This window comes from Nylanderia fulva, unplaced genomic scaffold (genome assembly GCF_048542155.1).
Source record: "Nylanderia fulva isolate GAGA-0341 unplaced genomic scaffold, ASM4854215v1 Scaffold9, whole genome shotgun sequence".
NCBI classification, from domain to species: Eukaryota; Metazoa; Arthropoda; class Insecta; order Hymenoptera; family Formicidae; genus Nylanderia; species Nylanderia fulva.
Window position 1 is genome coordinate 2,732,592 of NW_028191026.1, and position 17,568 is coordinate 2,750,159.

Here is a 17,568-nt window from a genome sequence, read left to right on the forward strand (position 1 = left end):
GTTATAATTTACATATGAAAAATGATTTAAACATATATTAACGAGGTTATATAAGTGATTTTCTCAAATATTACAATTATACAATAACAATTTAGACTATTAACTTTTATATAAACGTTTCTACGAACAGTTAAATTAACAAGTTTGTTAGTAAGAAAAAATTGAAGTTATTTGAAAAGAAGAAATTCGAAGAAGTTTGAAATTCCCGCCAAACGATAGTTCGTCACGCGTCCGCGAGATGGCGGCGCTGCTTCGCCGATCAGCTGAAATTGGCGGCGCAATAAAAGTGGGGGAAGGGTGAAGAGGCAACTTCGTATCGTTCGACAAACCGTCGCCAGCTCCGATCAGTTTGTAGAGAACCTCCTCGTTTGGTTCCTGTTTATCCTCTTGGACCGAGAAACAAGACGCAGGCCTCAAGATCGGATGATCCGTTGACGTGAAGACGTTTCGGACGCATCCGGGTGAGTGATCTTTTGCCATTAATTTAGCTGCGAATTTACGAACGATGAAAGAACATATCCCATTTTCTCAGGAATGTTTCGGTCAATTTGAATGATTACTAGGCGTATATTTCCCACATATATTTTCTGTAGTCACTCTTCTTTTTTCATATCTAAATATACATCCTCTGTCTTTAAAACATGAAAAGGGCAGCAAAAAATTTGCAGACCTAATTATCTTTGATTTTAATCTAATATCACTTTAGCTGCACTCAGTTGCATTTCTTTGTGCAGGGAAAGGGTTATGTTATAAAAAGATCCTTTCTCTTGTTCAAATTGCATATTTAAAAAAAATATTGATATTTGAGAGGAATAACGAAGATCGCTTTTATTGTTTATGATAATTGGGCATTCATTTGCGTGACAAATAAGGCTAGATACATGCAGGTTATTGCATCATTGCATACTTGTCTATGAGTTATTGTCGCGAATGCTTTTCTCGATTGTAAACGAAATAACTGTTAAAATAAACAGCTTTCCCACAATTCACGTATAATTAATGTAGCGAAAATAACACAGAGATTTATCTCTAGTTTATTCCTCTTTCTCGGCAAAGCTAATTTTAGTCTATCACTGATTTTTCCAGTTGAATGAAATTAATGTATTGTGAAAACAAAGAGAATATATGTATATGCATTTTAATTTGAATCGAGAGAGAGCAGACAAAACAGCAACAATGGCGTGAAAACGGAGCTATAAATACATCACAAGCTACATTTTTTAGATTTAAAATAAGAAAAGAAGAAAAAAATATATATGCTACTTTTTTAGCTATAGAATAGATTTTTTTCGCCATAAATCATATTTTAAAAAAATTAGGTATCTCGTTACAGTTATATTAATGATATGCATTTTCCCAGATGCAGTTTTAAATTTACAAGAAAGAGAGACAAAATAACGAAACATATGTGATGAGTAAAATTAAAAATATTATTCGAGATTATGATAAACTTGTTTTTAACATTGATTTTTATATGTTTAAATAGAGGTTTGCCGATTCTAACGTAAAGCAATCTTCTTTATATTTTTAAGATTAATTCTAAATTAATTATGCTCCCCCTTTTGTGACATGCAGCTATTATTAAAGTGGTAAATGACACTTGCGGAAAGGTCGCGTGAATTAATTATATATGATTGACGAATAAAAATGGGCGCGATAAAATTCACTCATTCGTCATTTTGTGATTAATTAATACTCGTGATAATTAATGATGTTAATGGTTATCGCTGCTTCTATTAGTTTAATTACCATTGCTTGCAGTTATTATATTTATCTCTTGTTTGATTTATTTATTATATAACATGCATTCATTTTATATACATACAATTGACATATTTGCTCTGTTTGCATTTAACAAAAATATATATATTACATCTTGTAACTTGTGTGTAACGTAGGAAAATCGATAAACGTTTATGTCGGTATTGCACTGAAATCCGGGTGCATTGAACTCTCGTAGTGTATACAGTGATGACGTAACCTTTAACCTTCTCTGTGATACGAAAATACTTTGTTTTTATGTACGAAAATTATATACATATATTATAATAATAAAAAAATATTTAGCAAAATTAAATATTATATGAGTTGCTTATAAACTTCTTATTAAATAAAAAATATTTTTTTATATATTCGATAAAAAAAATACGATTTAAAATTATATATATATATATATTATAATAATAAAAAAATATTTAGCAAAATTAAATATTATATGAGTTGCTTATAAAATTCCTATTAAATGTAAAATATTTTTTTATATATTCGATAAAAAAAATACGATTTTATTAACATTTAGTCGTTGAATTTTTTTCTGCGAAAGTGCAGTTTCGATATAACACAAACATCTTTCTCGTTCTTCCGAAAGAAATCTAAAAGAATTTTAAGCATCCTGTTTTCTTCTCCTAATCCACTTCTTAACTGATTTACAAATTCCAAACTTACATATTTTTATAACTTACATATTTACATATAAATGGTTCACGTTCAGAGTAGATAAAGGAACATTGTTAGAATTCCATCTAGAACCAGATTAAATTCGTGATATCCACGAATAAATAATATTACGATATCAATTCAACAATATAGATTGTTTATTAATTTCGCATTTATGATTAATTTATAATTAATTTAATTACGTATTTCTCATCAAGTGTCATTTCCATCCTTATACGTTTAATTACTCCTCGAAAGACAATATATATTCCTTCTCTGAAATCTGCTCCAGAATAGTGCAGAGAGAGAAGGAGATAAAACATCAACATTCTCACTCCCAAATACACGAGATGATTGTTCTACGCATTTCGCGTTCGGGCATTGTCGCGCGCGCTCGGTCACCTTCGGCCTTCGACTCCCTACTCCTAGTGCCCTCTCTGCGTCGCGTCACGCAATGTCACGCATATGCGCATTAGCTCGGAGTGAGTCGGTCTGTCAGTTTTATTTTTTTACGCACAAAATAAGTGAGTTGGCGTACCTGTGTGTGTTTCTTTTGTTCGCGAGGGCACATCTAAGCGCACTTTTTGCGAAGTGTTGCATTTGTAAATACATATCGCACGTGCATTCACATATATATACATATGTATTTTGTGACGTATTTTTTTCGAAGATATATTTAAATCTCTTCTCGTGTTATCAAGATGAAAAAATCGGGGTTGACAGTTTTCGCGAGGAGAGAAAGAAGTGATTAAATGTAATTTTTGAGAAGAATGTCAAAAATCCGTAGAAACGCATTTTATTTTCTATTTTTTGCTGATCGCAAAAGTGCATCCGAAAGCCAGTTTGACAGCGAGTTTGACAGCTCTCGCGTTGCATCAGCTGCTCTCATCGTGCCTTATGTATGTCTTTGTTTAACGAGATACCACATACTTGCTGTGATATACGTGAGTATTTTCTCTGTTCCCCTCTCTCTCTGCATTACCATAAACAAAGTAGCGCGAATCGCATACATTTTTATGCACTTTCTTCGGAATGAATCGCGAGAAGATTGTTTATGCTCTGTTTTCCCGCCAAGTTTTGCATCGAGATTTAATTGCCATTTAATCGCGCGATTTTGAATTTCATTGCATTTCGTTTTACGCAGGAAAAATATATTATAATTTATTTATCTCACGAATCTTGTCTAAATTATTCGCTCTAATATGTTAAAAATACTTGTGAAAGTATTTGTGAAATCATGAATTTTTTCGACGAACTTTGGCGAATATTTCTAATGATATTTCTCGTTTGCTTCTAAATTATATTTAACTTATGCTTTACACTAATTATAAAAGTTGCTTTGGCTCACATTATCAGTGACCTTCTATATATCTATGATTTAATGTCACGTTAGTTTAATGAACTTTGCAGCGCAGAATAGTGCAATAATTTAACGCGAGAATTTTTTCAGCTAGTTTTGCTTCAATTTTTACATTTGTGTTTGTTCTCGATTCGATATTTTTACATTCGCGTTTGTTCTCAATTCGAAGGAATCTTCGAATGTCATCGAGAATATTCTAGTCTTTTCATTCTTGCAACGAGAGTCGATTAATTCGAGCGAAATTTACAATAATATTCTAAAAAAAGACAGTTCTAGAAAACTGCTCGATAAAAAAATTAGAATAGATTGTATAATATATATTTTTTTGCAATGAACAGATGGATGAGAGAGAAGTTTAAAAATTATTTTATTGAATATATATCGATATATATTTTATGATGTACATATATTTTAATTCTTTACTTTTTTAATCATAATTTAAAACTTATTTTTCACGTTCATATGTCATTACGTCTCGATTTTTATTATCGTTGGTTGCAACATTTTTTTATGATTAAGATGATGTTATCACGAAAAACTGACAACGCATAAATTTTGTGACGTGCCTTTTTGTGAGAGAAGATCGTCTAACATTACGTCAGAATGCAAACCTTGTCGAATCGTGTGCCATATATTAGAACCTTGAAACAAGATCGCATTATATTTTATTGAGGACATAAATTGACCTAAATAATATGTAAATTTTTATTATCTATTTTGAAAAAAAATAATGAAAATAATCAACTAATTCTTCAACAATTTCGATTTGCTTATATAAGAATTCTGACGAAATTCGTGTTTCAATCTTTCGGATCAGTGAAAATAATTAATTAGGCAATCAGCATTTAATCCGGCAGTACTTGGAATTAAATTAAAAAGCAATTAATATTTAATCGTGTAATAAATTCATCATTTGATATATAATTTATTATGGTTAATTAACTACTATTATATAGAGAGAAAGCTGCAACTCTACAATTTTCATTTCGAAATCAAATTCTTTCTATGTAGCGATTTCAGGATTAATCATATAATTTATATTTTTAAAGACCTTGATTTTCAAAATTCTTAATTCAACCAATGAAACACATTTTCCTCTTTTGTTTTTAATCAGTAATTATAAAGTTGCATGTTGACGCGATGTCGGGAAAGAGATAAATGCAGATACGTGCTTGCACATTAAACAATCTTGTTATATTCGATAAAAAAATATTTAAATATTTGTTTTTGACATTTCGTTCTTGTTTACGTCGCTTTAATCTCGCTGCATTGTTTTTATCTCTTGCACGAATGTTTATCATTAAATAATAATAATTATATTTCATTGTCTCTCTCGTTCGGTTCGCGATCGAAAGTCAATGCGTGACCGTGAAATCATGGTCGATGATTTCTATGCAAATCAACTTTTAACGATACACATTTTTTTTCGACGAAGTTTCTCGAAGTTTTGTTCTTCTATCTTCGCTATGACGTAAGATTACCGATAAACGTCAATAATTTTGTTTTATTTGAAAACGAGCCACCTTTAACTCTTAATTACTTGGAAATTATTTTCTAACTTATATCGACCTCCATATATATATTATATATTAAATTCTATTATTCGTGTATTTTTTTACGTATTCAATTCTATCTCGTGTATACAAATTTCTATAAAATTTTGTTAAATTATCGTGATAATAATTTACCTAAATTGTTACCTAAATTATGTTATATTGTCTAATTTATATATGTATTTTTTAAATATTTTTCTAGAAAAATTTTATTGAATTGTAATGTCCACATCGACTTTATTAATATAGACATTTATAATTTCAAATTTAGATATTCCATCATATACATTCTTCTAGAGTAGGAGTTTGTTTGAATATGTATTGCAATCTTTGCCCTTGCTTTTGAAAGTGTACTTTAATTGTGACCGTGAAATCAAGTTTGTTCATTCTTTTTTTGCTTAAATCGTTTCGTATATTTATTCGATTCTCTTGCATTGTTGCATCCGATGATGATCGCGAGAGTAAAGGAAAAGTCGAGGAACGTGCTTCATCAGAATCGTGCATTCATGAAACTCTCTCTTTCCAATTGGGTCGGTATATGCATGAAGCACGTAATATAATATTTTATTTATGTCGTCGACACGATCAGTCGTGCTAAAAAAGAAAAAGATCTCGGTCGACCTTGCATAATCGTAAATCTGCTCACGCATGACGCACGATTATTTCAATGACGTAGGCGTGATCATGAAAGATATCTTTGACAAAATCATTGTACGTGTGATTTGCATAACGAAAATTATTTACAGCTCCCGATTTTTTTTTATTAGACAAAAATTTAACTTGAAATAAAAATTAAAATATGGAACTTAAAATAAAAAAGTTAATTATTAAATTAAATGTGATAAAATATATTTCTCTTGGAGTATCTGATTTGCGAATTTTATTATATGTTGTTAGATTTAAAAATATTTTTTGCAGAATATAAATCTTTTGATTTATCTATTTATGAAATTAACGATATTTTTTTATATGTTTTACAGCTACAAGGCTAAGCCAGCTGGGCCATTCTTGTTTTGTGTGATTCTTCTCATCAGCTATACTACATCCCTAGCTGTCAAGTGTCCTAATCAGATTGTCGGTGTAGTTAGCTGTTGCGATGTCACACACCGCAGGAATGGACACATCGGGCTTGCCTGTACCGGATGCAATCCCATCACTCGAACAACTACGAGAGGACCTAGTCCTGAACCTCGTCCAGGAGGTTAAATTTCAGCCGAATCTCGATGAATTGCCTATAACGATACAGGTAAGAAGCGACAACATATGGACAACATTTTTCAATACAATACTCAATGCAGTAAATTTTGAAGTTAAGTCTTATTTCGATTATTCAGATTATTAATAGTTTTTGATAATTAATTGTGAACACCTTTTACAGGACAACGAGATAAGTATCGCCGCCCGGGATAAATCCGCTTACATACTAAGATGCCTGAAAGTGATGTACGACTTGCCATCGGATGTCTTTTTCATGGCGATCAATCTGATGGATTGTTTCCTGACAAGAATGAAGGCGAAACAGAAGTACATGGCTTGCATCAGCGTATCCGCCTTTTACACGGCCGCTCAACAGATGCAACCCCTGAACGCCGACCACGTGGTCTCGATCTCACAATGTAGATGTACCGCCGACGATTTAAGACGCATGTCTGATGTGATAAAGAACAAGTTGGAGCGGGCGCCCGATACTCGACCCATCACGGCGCTGACATTTATACGGCTGTTCAACAACATGTTCCATGCTGTGGCGAGACAATTGCATCATGACAACTTGTATGCCAGTATCATCAACGTAAGTTGTCATTATCGTTTTTCTTATTATCTATTAGATGAAATAATTGTTATGATCCTTGGGATATTGAACATCAAGTAAAATTGGACGCACTTATTAAATTTATATTGTATATGTGTAATTTTATTTAAAAAGATACACCTAACTTGACGACTGCGCAAACTCGATTAAATTTTATTCTTAAAAGCTATTGTTTGTTTCGTTTTAGGAATCTGAATTGATTCTCAGATTGGAAATGGTAGCTTGCGATGGTAATTGCGCGAGTCTCAGGCCGTCCGAAGTGGCTTTGGTAGTACTTTGCAGTTACTTGGATGCTGCTGTTAATCGATTGATGAACGCGAATACGGACACTACTGTTAATAATTTATCGCGCAACGCATCCATCCCACTGACATATCAAAGATTAAGAAATGAGCTTATGCAGTTTGCTGCGGTACTCCGAAAGAAATGCAATGTAAGTGCCCATCTAAAGTTCTTTTCATGTTAATTATATATTGTATAGATAAACTTGTGCAAAAAATTAGCTTTTACTTTTTATTAAAATTAGAATTATTTTAATAAATAAATAATCTTGAAGCAAAATAAAACAAAATGTGCAAGGAAAGAGTAATCCTTGCCTTATATTAAATAATTTATTTACTAATTTTCATCAATTTGTTTTACTAGATTTCAGAGGAAAGTTTCCGCTCCACTCACGGGGCAGTGAGCGCTATATTGAGCAAATATAACGCTCAGGAGCAAACAAACAAAACTCATAAACAAAAGTTAATTTGGAAAGTGTCACCACGAACCGCAGTTATTTTGCGTCCGTCTCAAAACTTTACATCCGTGCTACCCGTTATCGCGGAACATGTTCCATCAGTTCCATCTCCGAACAAGATCAGGTATCTACTTTAGATTGCTATTAAAAAATATACGTTATTAAATATGTGGAGAAAATTATTAATATATAATTCTTCCTTAAGCAGGAAAAGTCGTAAATATCGGCGCCGTGGAAATAAGAGATGTTAATACAGCATCGCCAGTTTGTTTTTAAGGTACATTATTTCTATATGTTATTTTATTATTAAGGTCAATTTTTAAATATAAATTATTATGAATCTTTTTGGAATAAGTTTATCGCATATATTTTTTTACATTTCTCTTTGAATATATTTTCAGGCTGCGGCATTAGGAGTTGTCTGGGATATTAAACAAAAATGCAAGATTTAGTTTATCCGGCACAACAATCAAAGCTTGGCTCGGGAGTACAAATGTCGACTTACACATCACACTACGTAATAATTTCTCTTCGATATATCATTTGCATCACTTGCTGAGATTATACATATTGGTGGAACATAAATTACTGTTACCTTGCTAAATAACAGTTACATACGTATGTTTTGCCAATACGTAAGATATGATTATCACGTCATATATTAATCTCTACTTTTTCATTTCATTTATTTTACTTTGCGTATATTTCAAAATATTTGTGTAAGTAGTTTAATTTTTACAAAAGAGACAAGATTTAAGCCCCATTCCGGTGGTAAAATCGAATTAATTGTTTTTATATAAGGGGCTTAGAAAGTTGGGGAGAGAGAAAGCAGATACACATTGTGAAGAGCAGTACCAACAACAAAATTATCTTTAAAGAAACATTGAAATTAATGTGATATAATGTCTATTATTTAATTAGTATTATCTAGGGGAATTAATACATTGCTAAAATTATATATATATTTGCGAAATGCGTTAAATGAGAGGAAAAACTATAAAAAAGAAGTATAAATAGGAAAAAATTGTGGAAATGTTGAGACTTTTAGGTATAACAAAATTATTATTAACGGAAAATAAATTATAATGATATATTAGTTGACATAATCAACAAGAAAATTGCTAAACGTGCTGAAACTTATGACAAAAAAAGTTTTATTGAGTTTAGTTTTATTCTGTGTCTCGAAATATTTGCTTTTCTTTCATTATCATTTGTATCGAGTGAAATAGTCGATAAAATGTACATTATACCGAGTGTATTTCTCTATTTTTATTCAGCGATATTTCAAGATGCACAAATGTATAAATTAAAGTGTCCAAGATGAATTTTATTGTCAATTTTAATGCGGAAGATAAGAAAACGTAATTTATGTGTGTATTTTACAAATAATTTATATTATCTTTTTTATAAAAGCCGTATTTTAATTGACAATTGTATAATAATTTGTCGAAAAACATGATATTTCAATATGATCATTTTTTAATTATAAGAAATCACTTTATGCACACTTGGATTTAATTTATACATTTTGAAATTACTCTCATAGTAATAATAGGAAGTTTCTTTATATCTGTTAATTTTCATAATTCTGTGTTTAATGAATCGCAATAACAGCGTCAAGGAAATGCAATGCGAAATTACTTTGTGACTGATCTATCGCCGTTTTTCTCTTATGAATTTAAAACTGGTTCTCACAGTACCGATATGTGAGAAAAATAGAGAAATGTAATAATAAGGACAGACGCAAACGATACGTCATAAATTGAGCGAACGAATAATTTTATTCGATAAAAATGCGTTAAAAACTTTCATGTACTAAACGGTCTATGTATATTTTTGTATTTATTTCTTGTAGATTCTCATACGTATCAAAACGATATATGTGATCGTTTTTGTAATTCACGATAACTCATACAACTTGGGGGAACTTGTGGGAACTCCATAAAAAAGAGGGATAAAGGAAGCAAAAAAATTAATTACTTTCTTCGATCTTAGCCAGTTTACGCTAGTCATAAGTTCATTTCTAATTATGATCTGTGAACATACGATTCTCTTATGCCTCATGGCATTTCTCATCAAAATACACCAAATTTTATTCCAAATTTTATTCTCTGTTTTTGTAACGTACCAGACACTATGAAAGTATTTGGAAAGTATTTAATCACTGATTTTCTAACTGAAAGCAAGAATATTCTACGAATACATAAAATACAAGTGCAGCATAGCCATTTAATAGTTTAGATTTCAAAAACGAGAAAAAGTCTGATATATAATACTACATTTTTGAATTTGTAGTATGGGTGTTGCATATAGAGTTTTTTCATGGAAATAATTCTATTTGTTACATACACATGTATATATATATCCTATTTATTTTACAGATCAAATTTCATCTAAAAATTTTTATATAAATATGATGTTTATATTTCAAGAAACAGATTTTTACTTGTTAGTATTATAAGTTATAAGTTTGTCATCTCTATTATTAACATTGTTTTTTGGAAAATATTTTCTTACATTGTAGAACATGTAAAAAGTCGAATGATACATTTGCATTTTACATATTATATAAACATGAAATTTATTATTTTTTTTAATATATAAGTTTTGTTTTTATGTACTTTTTATATACAAATGATTTGCATAACACATACACATATGACGGACAGAAAATATTAAATGATTCAACTGTATGTGTTTATGATCAATCATTATCATAGTATTGTTAATATTTATCATCAAATATGTATCACACAAAATGCCACTCATAAAATCATTGCGCAGAGGAATACAGGCGATTTTTACCTGTATTATACTTTTAAAACTGTCTAGGATATAACAAATTTTGTAACCATTGATGAATTTCAAAATGTTATGTTCATACAATTTTAACTTGTAATTTTTTTGTAATTATAAGATTGACATGTGTATGTAACATGTATATAAGTCAAGGTTTTAGGATTTTTCAATTTTTCCTTTTGCGACATTGAAACTAAAATGATAATCGTTTCAAAGAGAAGCGTTTATAATGAGATATTATAATATATATTTTATTTTAAAAAATAAGAAAAAAGTTATCTCGCATATAAGCTGTTATTATTCTATCGTGACGAAAATCAAATTTGTAAATGCATACAAAGTCCATTTATAATAAAATTATATAAGAATATTTATAACTGATCAAACAATTCAATTCAAGTCAATTTCTTCATTCTGTTGAAATTCATAAATTCCCGCAAAAATTTCGTATTGCTTTCCTGCTTTTTAATTGGCTCCTAGTAGCAGCCATATTGTTTTCTTTCATGATAATCTTCGGCGAGTTTTTTTCATTGCGGAGGACACTCTTGTTGTTTTATATCTATGGACGTGCATTGCCGCCATTTTGACGTCAGTGTCAGCGTGCGTGTCTTCTTCCGGTAATCAGTGAATTAGTATGTGATAGATGTATGTAAAGTGTTCACTGCCGGCGACTTTCGATCGTTTCGAGAAGAAAGGATAATAAAATTTGAGAGACGTCGACGTAAGTCATGGCGGAATATCTAGCGTCTATCTTCGGAACCGAGAAAGACAAGTAAGAAAATTGTTGTCAAGCGAAATTACAAGTTTAACTTATATGTGTTTGTGGAAGAAAGAGTGAGAGAGAGAGAGAGAGAGAGAGAGAGAGAGAGAGAGAGAAACAAACGAGAATAAACTTTACTAACCTATTCTTTTTTCTTTTTTAGAGTAAATTGCTCCTTTTATTTCAAAATTGGCGCCTGTCGTCACGGTGACAGATGCTCGCGAATTCACAACAAGCCGACATTCAGCCAGGTGCGTAGAGATAATTAAATAAGTAATATTAATTCATGATTTAGTTATTCTAACCTATGTACACATGCAGTTATTAAACTTTTTATTTTTAATTAATTTTCCAGTTTTTATTTCACTCTATTATTATCTTTGCAATAAAATTTAAATTTTATTATGTGACTGCAAATATTTTTAAGAATATTTCTTTAATATTGATACTTAAATAAACTGTATCTTTTTTTAGACATGTTTGCTTCAAAACCTGTATGTAAATCCTCAAAACTCTGCCAAGAGTGCGGATGGATCTCATTGTAAGTCGATTACAATTTTACAAATATAACTCTATTATTATCGATTTATGTTCAAGAAGTCTTGATATTAAACTCTTTAAATTGAAAAAAAATTATTTCATTAATATTTTTCCAGTGGTTGCAAATGTATCAGATGAAGAAATGCAAGAACATTATGACAATTTCTTTGAAGATGTTTTTGTCGAATGTGAAGACAAGTATGGCGAGATCGAAGAGATGAATGTATGTGACAATCTCGGTGATCACTTAGTGGGCAATGTTTATATCAAGTTTCGCAGAGAGGAAGATGCAGAAAGAGCTGTGAATGATTTGAACAATCGCTGGTTTGGAGGCAGACCTGTTTATGCTGAACTTTCGCCAGTAACAGATTTTAGAGAAGCTTGCTGTCGTCAATATGAAATGGGGTAATATATATATATATATATATATATATATATATATATATATATATTTATATAAATCTTGTACAAATTTCTGATAAAGAATAAAATTAATCGTCTCCCTTTCATTCTTTCAGAGAATGCACGCGATCTGGATTTTGCAACTTCATGCATTTGAAGCCCATCTCGCGCGAGCTACGTCGTTATTTGTACAGTCGTAAGAAGAGTGGCAGAGGACGCTCCAGATCGCGATCGCGATCGCGTGGCCGAGATCGCAAGCGCAGATCGCGATCGCGCGACAGACGATCGAGATCCAAGGATCGCCGGAAGAGAGACGACAAAGGTAGGGACGGCCGATCTGGAAGATACTAATTGTAGCGAATTATGTTTATACGAATATTCATTCCGAATATACTTGTGAACTCTTGATTTAACGGAAAGACTGGACGTCAATAACGTTGTCTTCTTGTGTGTGCCGGACCATATCGTCCTATTAATATATTTATATATACATATACACACACACACACACGTAATCTCGATACTAGAATTAGTATTCTTCAGTGCTGTGTAATAAACTTCTTGTTAGTTATTAAGTAATCCCGAAATTATGAATGAATACAGTTTTTCTGTGCGATAATGACAGAAACAAATAAAATATAAGCATAGAAATATATATATATTTCGTGTTTTGCTATATTTTCACATATAAATTACGAACTTAAATATATCATGAAAAACAATACACAGAGTTATATATTTATAAATTTAACGAAAAATATACATATATACGAATATATGTGTATATATATATGTATATATGTATATTAAATATATTATGAGTGATCTTTGGCGAAAAGCATTGTTATAATCGCACACATCGTTATTGAATTTTTTGTCAAAATAAGTAACAATTACGTTTCGCTCATGTCGAGTAGTTATCTGAATATTTTATCTTAAACTTAAATCGCATTTTGAAACAATTATTATATTTACTTCAGTTTTCTCATTATATTTGCCAACCAAATATAAGTCACACATTATATAAAAATATAATACATTAAAATATAGTTTTTCATATTGTACAAAGAAAACAAAGAGAAAAAGGAGAGATAAGTATAATATGCGGTATAATGAAATCCTGTAAGGCAGAAATAAATAGAAATGATAGTTTATTGATAGAATAGATTTATATCAAATTATAAATATAATTTTAAAAATCAAGTTTTCTTTTTTTTATATATATATAAAAAGACTTTGTAAGATTATACAAGAAAATATTAACACACAGCTGTGCAAAAAATTCTTTTTTTTTCTCTAAATCTATTTACTTTGCAGAATTGAAATAAATTATCCAGATTTCGTCAATATGTGCAGATTATACACATTATATCATTTGCTATATACCGCGTAAAAAATTGTGATATGCGAATAATAATTGTGATCAATGAATGATTTGCGCGCGCGAAACAATCATTATTCTTATACAATCGACATTAAATCTATATCCATAACTATATATTGCTTCTTACTCCAAATTTCAAGATATCGAAATTATTAGATTGAAGTCGTTAGATAAACCGATGTGCGTGCATACATTACAATGTTTTCGCAAATATCACGGATATGCACTGATATCTTTCTTACATGTATTCTTACATGTATTACATTTTTTTATATTAAATATCGCAATATCTTTTAGACGCGATTTAATCAACGATAATAAAAACAGTACCAAATGTTTATTCGTTAGAAATTACGTGATATTTACGGATTTTTTTTAATACACGTTATACACACGCGTTCTTTTCATTTTTCTTCTTTAATAACTTTTATCAACAAGTTTCAGCATTATACAGTGTAAAAGTCGTAAGTATTACTAAGATGGTACAATTGAGTCCGACGGAAAAAGATGCATCTTCGTGATTTATTCTCATCTGAATTTCTCCAAAATATACTGTATACAATATTTTAATTGTACTTATATATATTTATAGATATATACAGTCGAGTGTCTGTGTATATATGTGTATGTGTATTAGATGTGTAATGCGAGCGCACTCGATTTCGCTTGTTCACAAGAGATTGAGCAGTGCGCGTCACAGTCTAGCTTGCGTTACCTTAGAAGGTACATTATATATATATATATATTTTTTTTTCTTTTTTTTCTTTCTTTCTTTTTTTAAGTAATGTAACTTAACATTATTTGCCCATTTTTGTTTTTTCTTTTTGCGATATATATATATAAAGTGCTCTAGATATTTTTCAAATAATTCGTATCTAAGCACAGAGGTATTATTCCATCAATCGATCAATCCTTTCATTAATTCTCTCGAGGCAGTACTCTACTGCCTGTGTCATCTGTGACATTGCTTGCACGTTCCATGAAAATATTTACACTGTTTAGATTAATAATTAATGATTACGATATTTCAGTAATAGTGTTCAGTAGCGAAGGATACACGAGATCAATATTTAAGGGGGCTAATCAGCGTAGACAATGAACTGTTGATTGTCCACATCTGCAACTTCAACTTGGACAAACTGAGGCTGCTGAAGTTGAATTTGTTGTACTTGTCTCCCAATCGCGTTCCTTGACCTGGAATCATTCGATAAGATAACATTTCGTTAGATAATGCAGTTTCTACATTGAATTGGCTGCGTTCGGCAGAAGAAGCCGCTTTACAACTGTTGGTGCATGCTCTTACGTTCAGTTAAGATGAAGAACATACACCAATCAGATTTACAAATTTGACAAAGCTACTTCTTCTGCTGAACGCAGCCATTTTTATTCATACTAAAAAGCGAATTAATATCAACGCACATTCGGAATGATTGTCATCTAATTCTCCAGAGATTCTTTCAAATTTCTCGAAACAAAAATTCAAAAAATTCTCGTATCAAATTTCGCTTGACGAGGCGACGACTTACTTAGCCTTCGCGTGAGTTAGTATATGCGACTTGAGGTTCGTCGATTGCGCAAACTTTTTGCTGCATCCGTCGAAGGGGCAGACGTAGGGCCGGTCGCCGGTATGAATTCTCACGTGAGTACGTAGATTGAAGTCGAGACTGAACCTCTTCCCGCAACCTTCGAACGTGCACTGAAATGGTTTCTCGCCCGTGTGCACCAGTTGGTGTCGCTTGAGTTTGGAACTTTCGACGAAGGCCTTGCCGCACTCCGCGCACACGTGCACCCGGGGTCCGTGCGTGTGCAAGTGCTTGCGCATCGCGCTGTTGTCCCGGAACATCTTCGTGCATCCTTTGTGCGGACAGGCGATGGTACGTTCCACACCGTCCATCACCGGTGGCTTGCGCACCTTCAGCTTGTGACCGGGTCGTGCGAATTCGGCCAGCTGCTTCGGATCCGAGAGATCCAACCCCGGCATCCCATCGGACACCGAGCTGTTCGAGTTGAACTTGGCGTTGCTCTTGCCCGTCATGTATTCTGTGTAGTCTGGATCCGGTTCTGGATTCGAACCTTCATCTGGAACATTCAGATCAGGCGCTAATAGTACGCTACCTTTAACAAAAACAAACAATTCGAAATGAAAAGTTGCAGGAATTTTTGTCTTACGCTTATATTAGATTCTTTAATTATATTTGGATAATTATTTTATTTATATTATAAATTTATATAATATATCTATATATAATATAAATAATTATCGAAAAATATAATTAAAATATAAATATAAGATTAATTTTTCTTTTTAAAAATCGAAATGGGCAACTTGAATTTGAAACTGTAAGACTTTGAATATAATTTTTGATTGAAAAAGAGTATTTGTTAGAGGATAGAGGATCGCGGAGTATAACGGGACACCCGCTATATTATTATCTCCAATAACACGCAGATTGTTTTCGCCGGAAATTACGAGACAATAAATTCGAAAACTGTTTTGAATCCAAGAAACATGATTTATTTCTTTACACAATAACGCAAAAAACAGGGAGTAAATCTACTAACGTAATCGACGCGCCTCAAGCTTTTATATTTGATATATATAAGCTCGCGATGCAGCATGGCTATCCGGTGACGTCAGAAGTCGGAGCGTTGCTCCCTTCTTCCAACTTGTCTCATGCGCTTCGAGCTGTCAAAATTCACGGCATATTATTTTCCCAGGGATAAACGCATCCTCTTCCCTCTTCGTTTCTCTTCGAAAAGCGCGTAAATCGGACGAGATTCCCGAGGACGACCATCGGAGACGGCGTCCGGTGGCGTCGTCGCTCGTCCCGCAGACGAGCTCCGCCGCCATTTCTCGGCGGCGGGCAGCAGCTCGTCGCCGTAAAAAGAGGCCATTTTCAAAATATGGCTGCCCCCGTGGCGGAGCACAATGGCGTTCGGAGGATCAAAACAAACAACGCCGATCTGTCAAGCGGCCGGACGCTCGGGCTCCGGGTCGACGATTTTCGCTCGTCGAGGACCGCGCGGGCCAGCGAGGCAGAGCGACGCAGTATCGATCTGAGCGTCGTGCACCGGAAGTGCGTATGGCCCGCCCGAAGAGAGACAAAGAGAGGCCCGAGAGCGCGTTTACCTCCTTCCTTATTTCAGAGGATAGAGCGGGACAGGGCCGTGGAAAAGGTCGACCTTAAGGACGGGAGGGAGGGTAGAAATGTCATCGGGATACTCACCGTCGTCCGTCCCGGACGCCCACATCGTTACCGAGAACTCGCCCTCGAGCGTCTTGATCTGCACCTGCTTCTGCTCCCACTTCCTAGCCTTGGTCTCCGTGGCCATCTCGCCGAAGATCGCGTGTTCGGACGCGCGGAATCGCGTACCACCGCTTTTGCGCGCCTTCTTCGTGGCCTTCCGGGACGGCCCGGGACTCGACTCGACATAAATGTCGTTCTCCGGCACCGGGATCTGATCGTACACGCTTAACGGATCCGCGCCGACTATCTCCTCCTGGGTCTGCAGTATGATTTCCTCGCGGCCCGGCTCCGGCAGCGGCTGCAGCGCTATCATCGGCTGCCCGTCCTCGCCCTCGATCGTCGTCTCCACGGTCTCGCACGGTATCTCCACTGGTATCGCCTCTATCTCGACCTCCTGGATATCCGGTTGAATCTCCACTTCGGTTATTATGTCCGAGGACGCCATATTAATCTCCGGCGGCGACGCCATATTACCGTACCAAAATGGCTGGCCCGTGGCTGACACGGGGCGACTCGAGCGGGGACTCGGGCGTC

General features: G+C 33.4%; 3 protein-coding genes and 1 long non-coding RNA gene across 8 annotated transcripts; 2 read left to right on the forward strand and 2 right to left on the reverse strand.

Moving 5' to 3' along the window:
• Positions 1-7: 7 nt before the first annotated feature.
• CycG (cyclin G) lies at positions 8-10,852 on the forward strand. 3 transcript variants are annotated; one of them, XM_029323033.2, is made up of 7 exons: positions 8-461; positions 6,330-6,595; positions 6,728-7,141; positions 7,350-7,595; positions 7,808-8,025; positions 8,107-8,178; positions 8,303-10,852. In XM_029323033.2, the coding sequence occupies exons 2-6, from the start codon at positions 6,446-6,448 to the stop codon at positions 8,150-8,152; spliced, it is 1,074 nt and encodes a 357-aa protein (XP_029178866.1). In that variant the 5' UTR covers positions 8-461; positions 6,330-6,445; the 3' UTR covers positions 8,153-8,178; positions 8,303-10,852. The 3 variants fall into 3 exon arrangements, with proteins under 3 accessions (XP_029178866.1, XP_029178868.1, XP_029178867.1); XM_029323035.2 differs by having other exon boundaries at positions 8,110-8,178; XM_029323034.2 differs by lacking the exon at positions 8-461 and adding an exon at positions 2,911-3,380.
• On the reverse strand, positions 1,683-2,838 carry LOC114946510 (uncharacterized). 2 transcript variants are annotated; one of them, XR_014926388.1, is made up of 3 exons: positions 2,640-2,838; positions 2,463-2,522; positions 1,683-1,993 (listed from the first exon to the last, which is right to left on the reverse strand). It is a non-coding gene; the product is annotated as an uncharacterized LOC114946510 (long non-coding RNA). The 2 variants fall into 2 exon arrangements; XR_003822630.2 differs by lacking the exon at positions 1,683-1,993 and adding an exon at positions 2,221-2,372.
• Positions 10,853-11,268: 416 nt separating the features above from the next.
• U2af38 (U2 small nuclear riboprotein auxiliary factor 38) lies at positions 11,269-13,057 on the forward strand. The gene is made up of 5 exons (XM_029323099.2): positions 11,269-11,472; positions 11,624-11,711; positions 11,935-12,001; positions 12,117-12,405; positions 12,519-13,057. The coding sequence occupies exons 1-5, from the start codon at positions 11,429-11,431 to the stop codon at positions 12,751-12,753; spliced, it is 723 nt and encodes a 240-aa protein (XP_029178932.1). The 5' UTR covers positions 11,269-11,428; the 3' UTR covers positions 12,754-13,057.
• Positions 13,058-14,289: 1,232 nt separating this feature from the next.
• Positions 14,290-17,554, reverse strand: LOC114946551 (transcription factor YY2). 2 transcript variants are annotated; one of them, XM_029323090.2, is made up of 3 exons: positions 17,014-17,554; positions 15,313-15,901; positions 14,290-14,980 (listed from the first exon to the last, which is right to left on the reverse strand). In XM_029323090.2, exons 1-3 carry the CDS (start codon positions 17,501-17,503, stop codon positions 14,866-14,868), a joined length of 1,194 nt encoding a protein of 397 aa, XP_029178923.1. In that variant the 5' UTR covers positions 17,504-17,554; the 3' UTR covers positions 14,290-14,865. The 2 variants fall into 2 exon arrangements, with proteins under 2 accessions (XP_029178923.1, XP_029178922.1); XM_029323089.2 differs by having other exon boundaries at positions 15,313-15,865; positions 17,014-17,553.
• Between the last annotated feature and the right edge of the window lie 14 nt (positions 17,555-17,568).

Bases quoted from the DNA above. Each gene is read 5' to 3' on its own strand.
- CycG (XM_029323033.2), top strand. From the start codon at position 6,446: ATGTCACACACCGCAGGAATGGACACATCGGGCTTGCCTGTACCGGAT. The intron at 7,142-7,349 runs GTAAGTTGTCAT...GTTTCGTTTTAG, and splicing joins TGTATGCCAGTATCATCAAC to GAATCTGAATTGATTCTCAG. The intron at 8,026-8,106 runs GTATCTACTTTA...TTCTTCCTTAAG, and splicing joins CCATCTCCGAACAAGATCAG to CAGGAAAAGTCGTAAATATC.
- U2af38 (XM_029323099.2), top strand. From the start codon at position 11,429: ATGGCGGAATATCTAGCGTCTATCTTCGGAACCGAGAAAGACAA. The intron at 11,473-11,623 runs GTAAGAAAATTG...TTTCTTTTTTAG, and splicing joins TTCGGAACCGAGAAAGACAA to AGTAAATTGCTCCTTTTATT. The intron at 11,712-11,934 runs GTGCGTAGAGAT...ATCTTTTTTTAG, and splicing joins ACAAGCCGACATTCAGCCAG to ACATGTTTGCTTCAAAACCT.
- LOC114946551 (XM_029323090.2), bottom strand. From the start codon at position 17,503: ATGGCGTCGCCGCCGGAGATTAATATGGCGTCCTCGGACATAATAACC. The intron at 15,902-17,013 runs GTGAGTATCCCG...TTTTTGTTAAAG, and splicing joins GGCGTCCGGGACGGACGACG to GTAGCGTACTATTAGCGCCT. The intron at 14,981-15,312 runs GTAAGTCGTCGC...GAATGATTCCAG, and splicing joins CTAACTCACGCGAAGGCTAA to GTCAAGGAACGCGATTGGGA.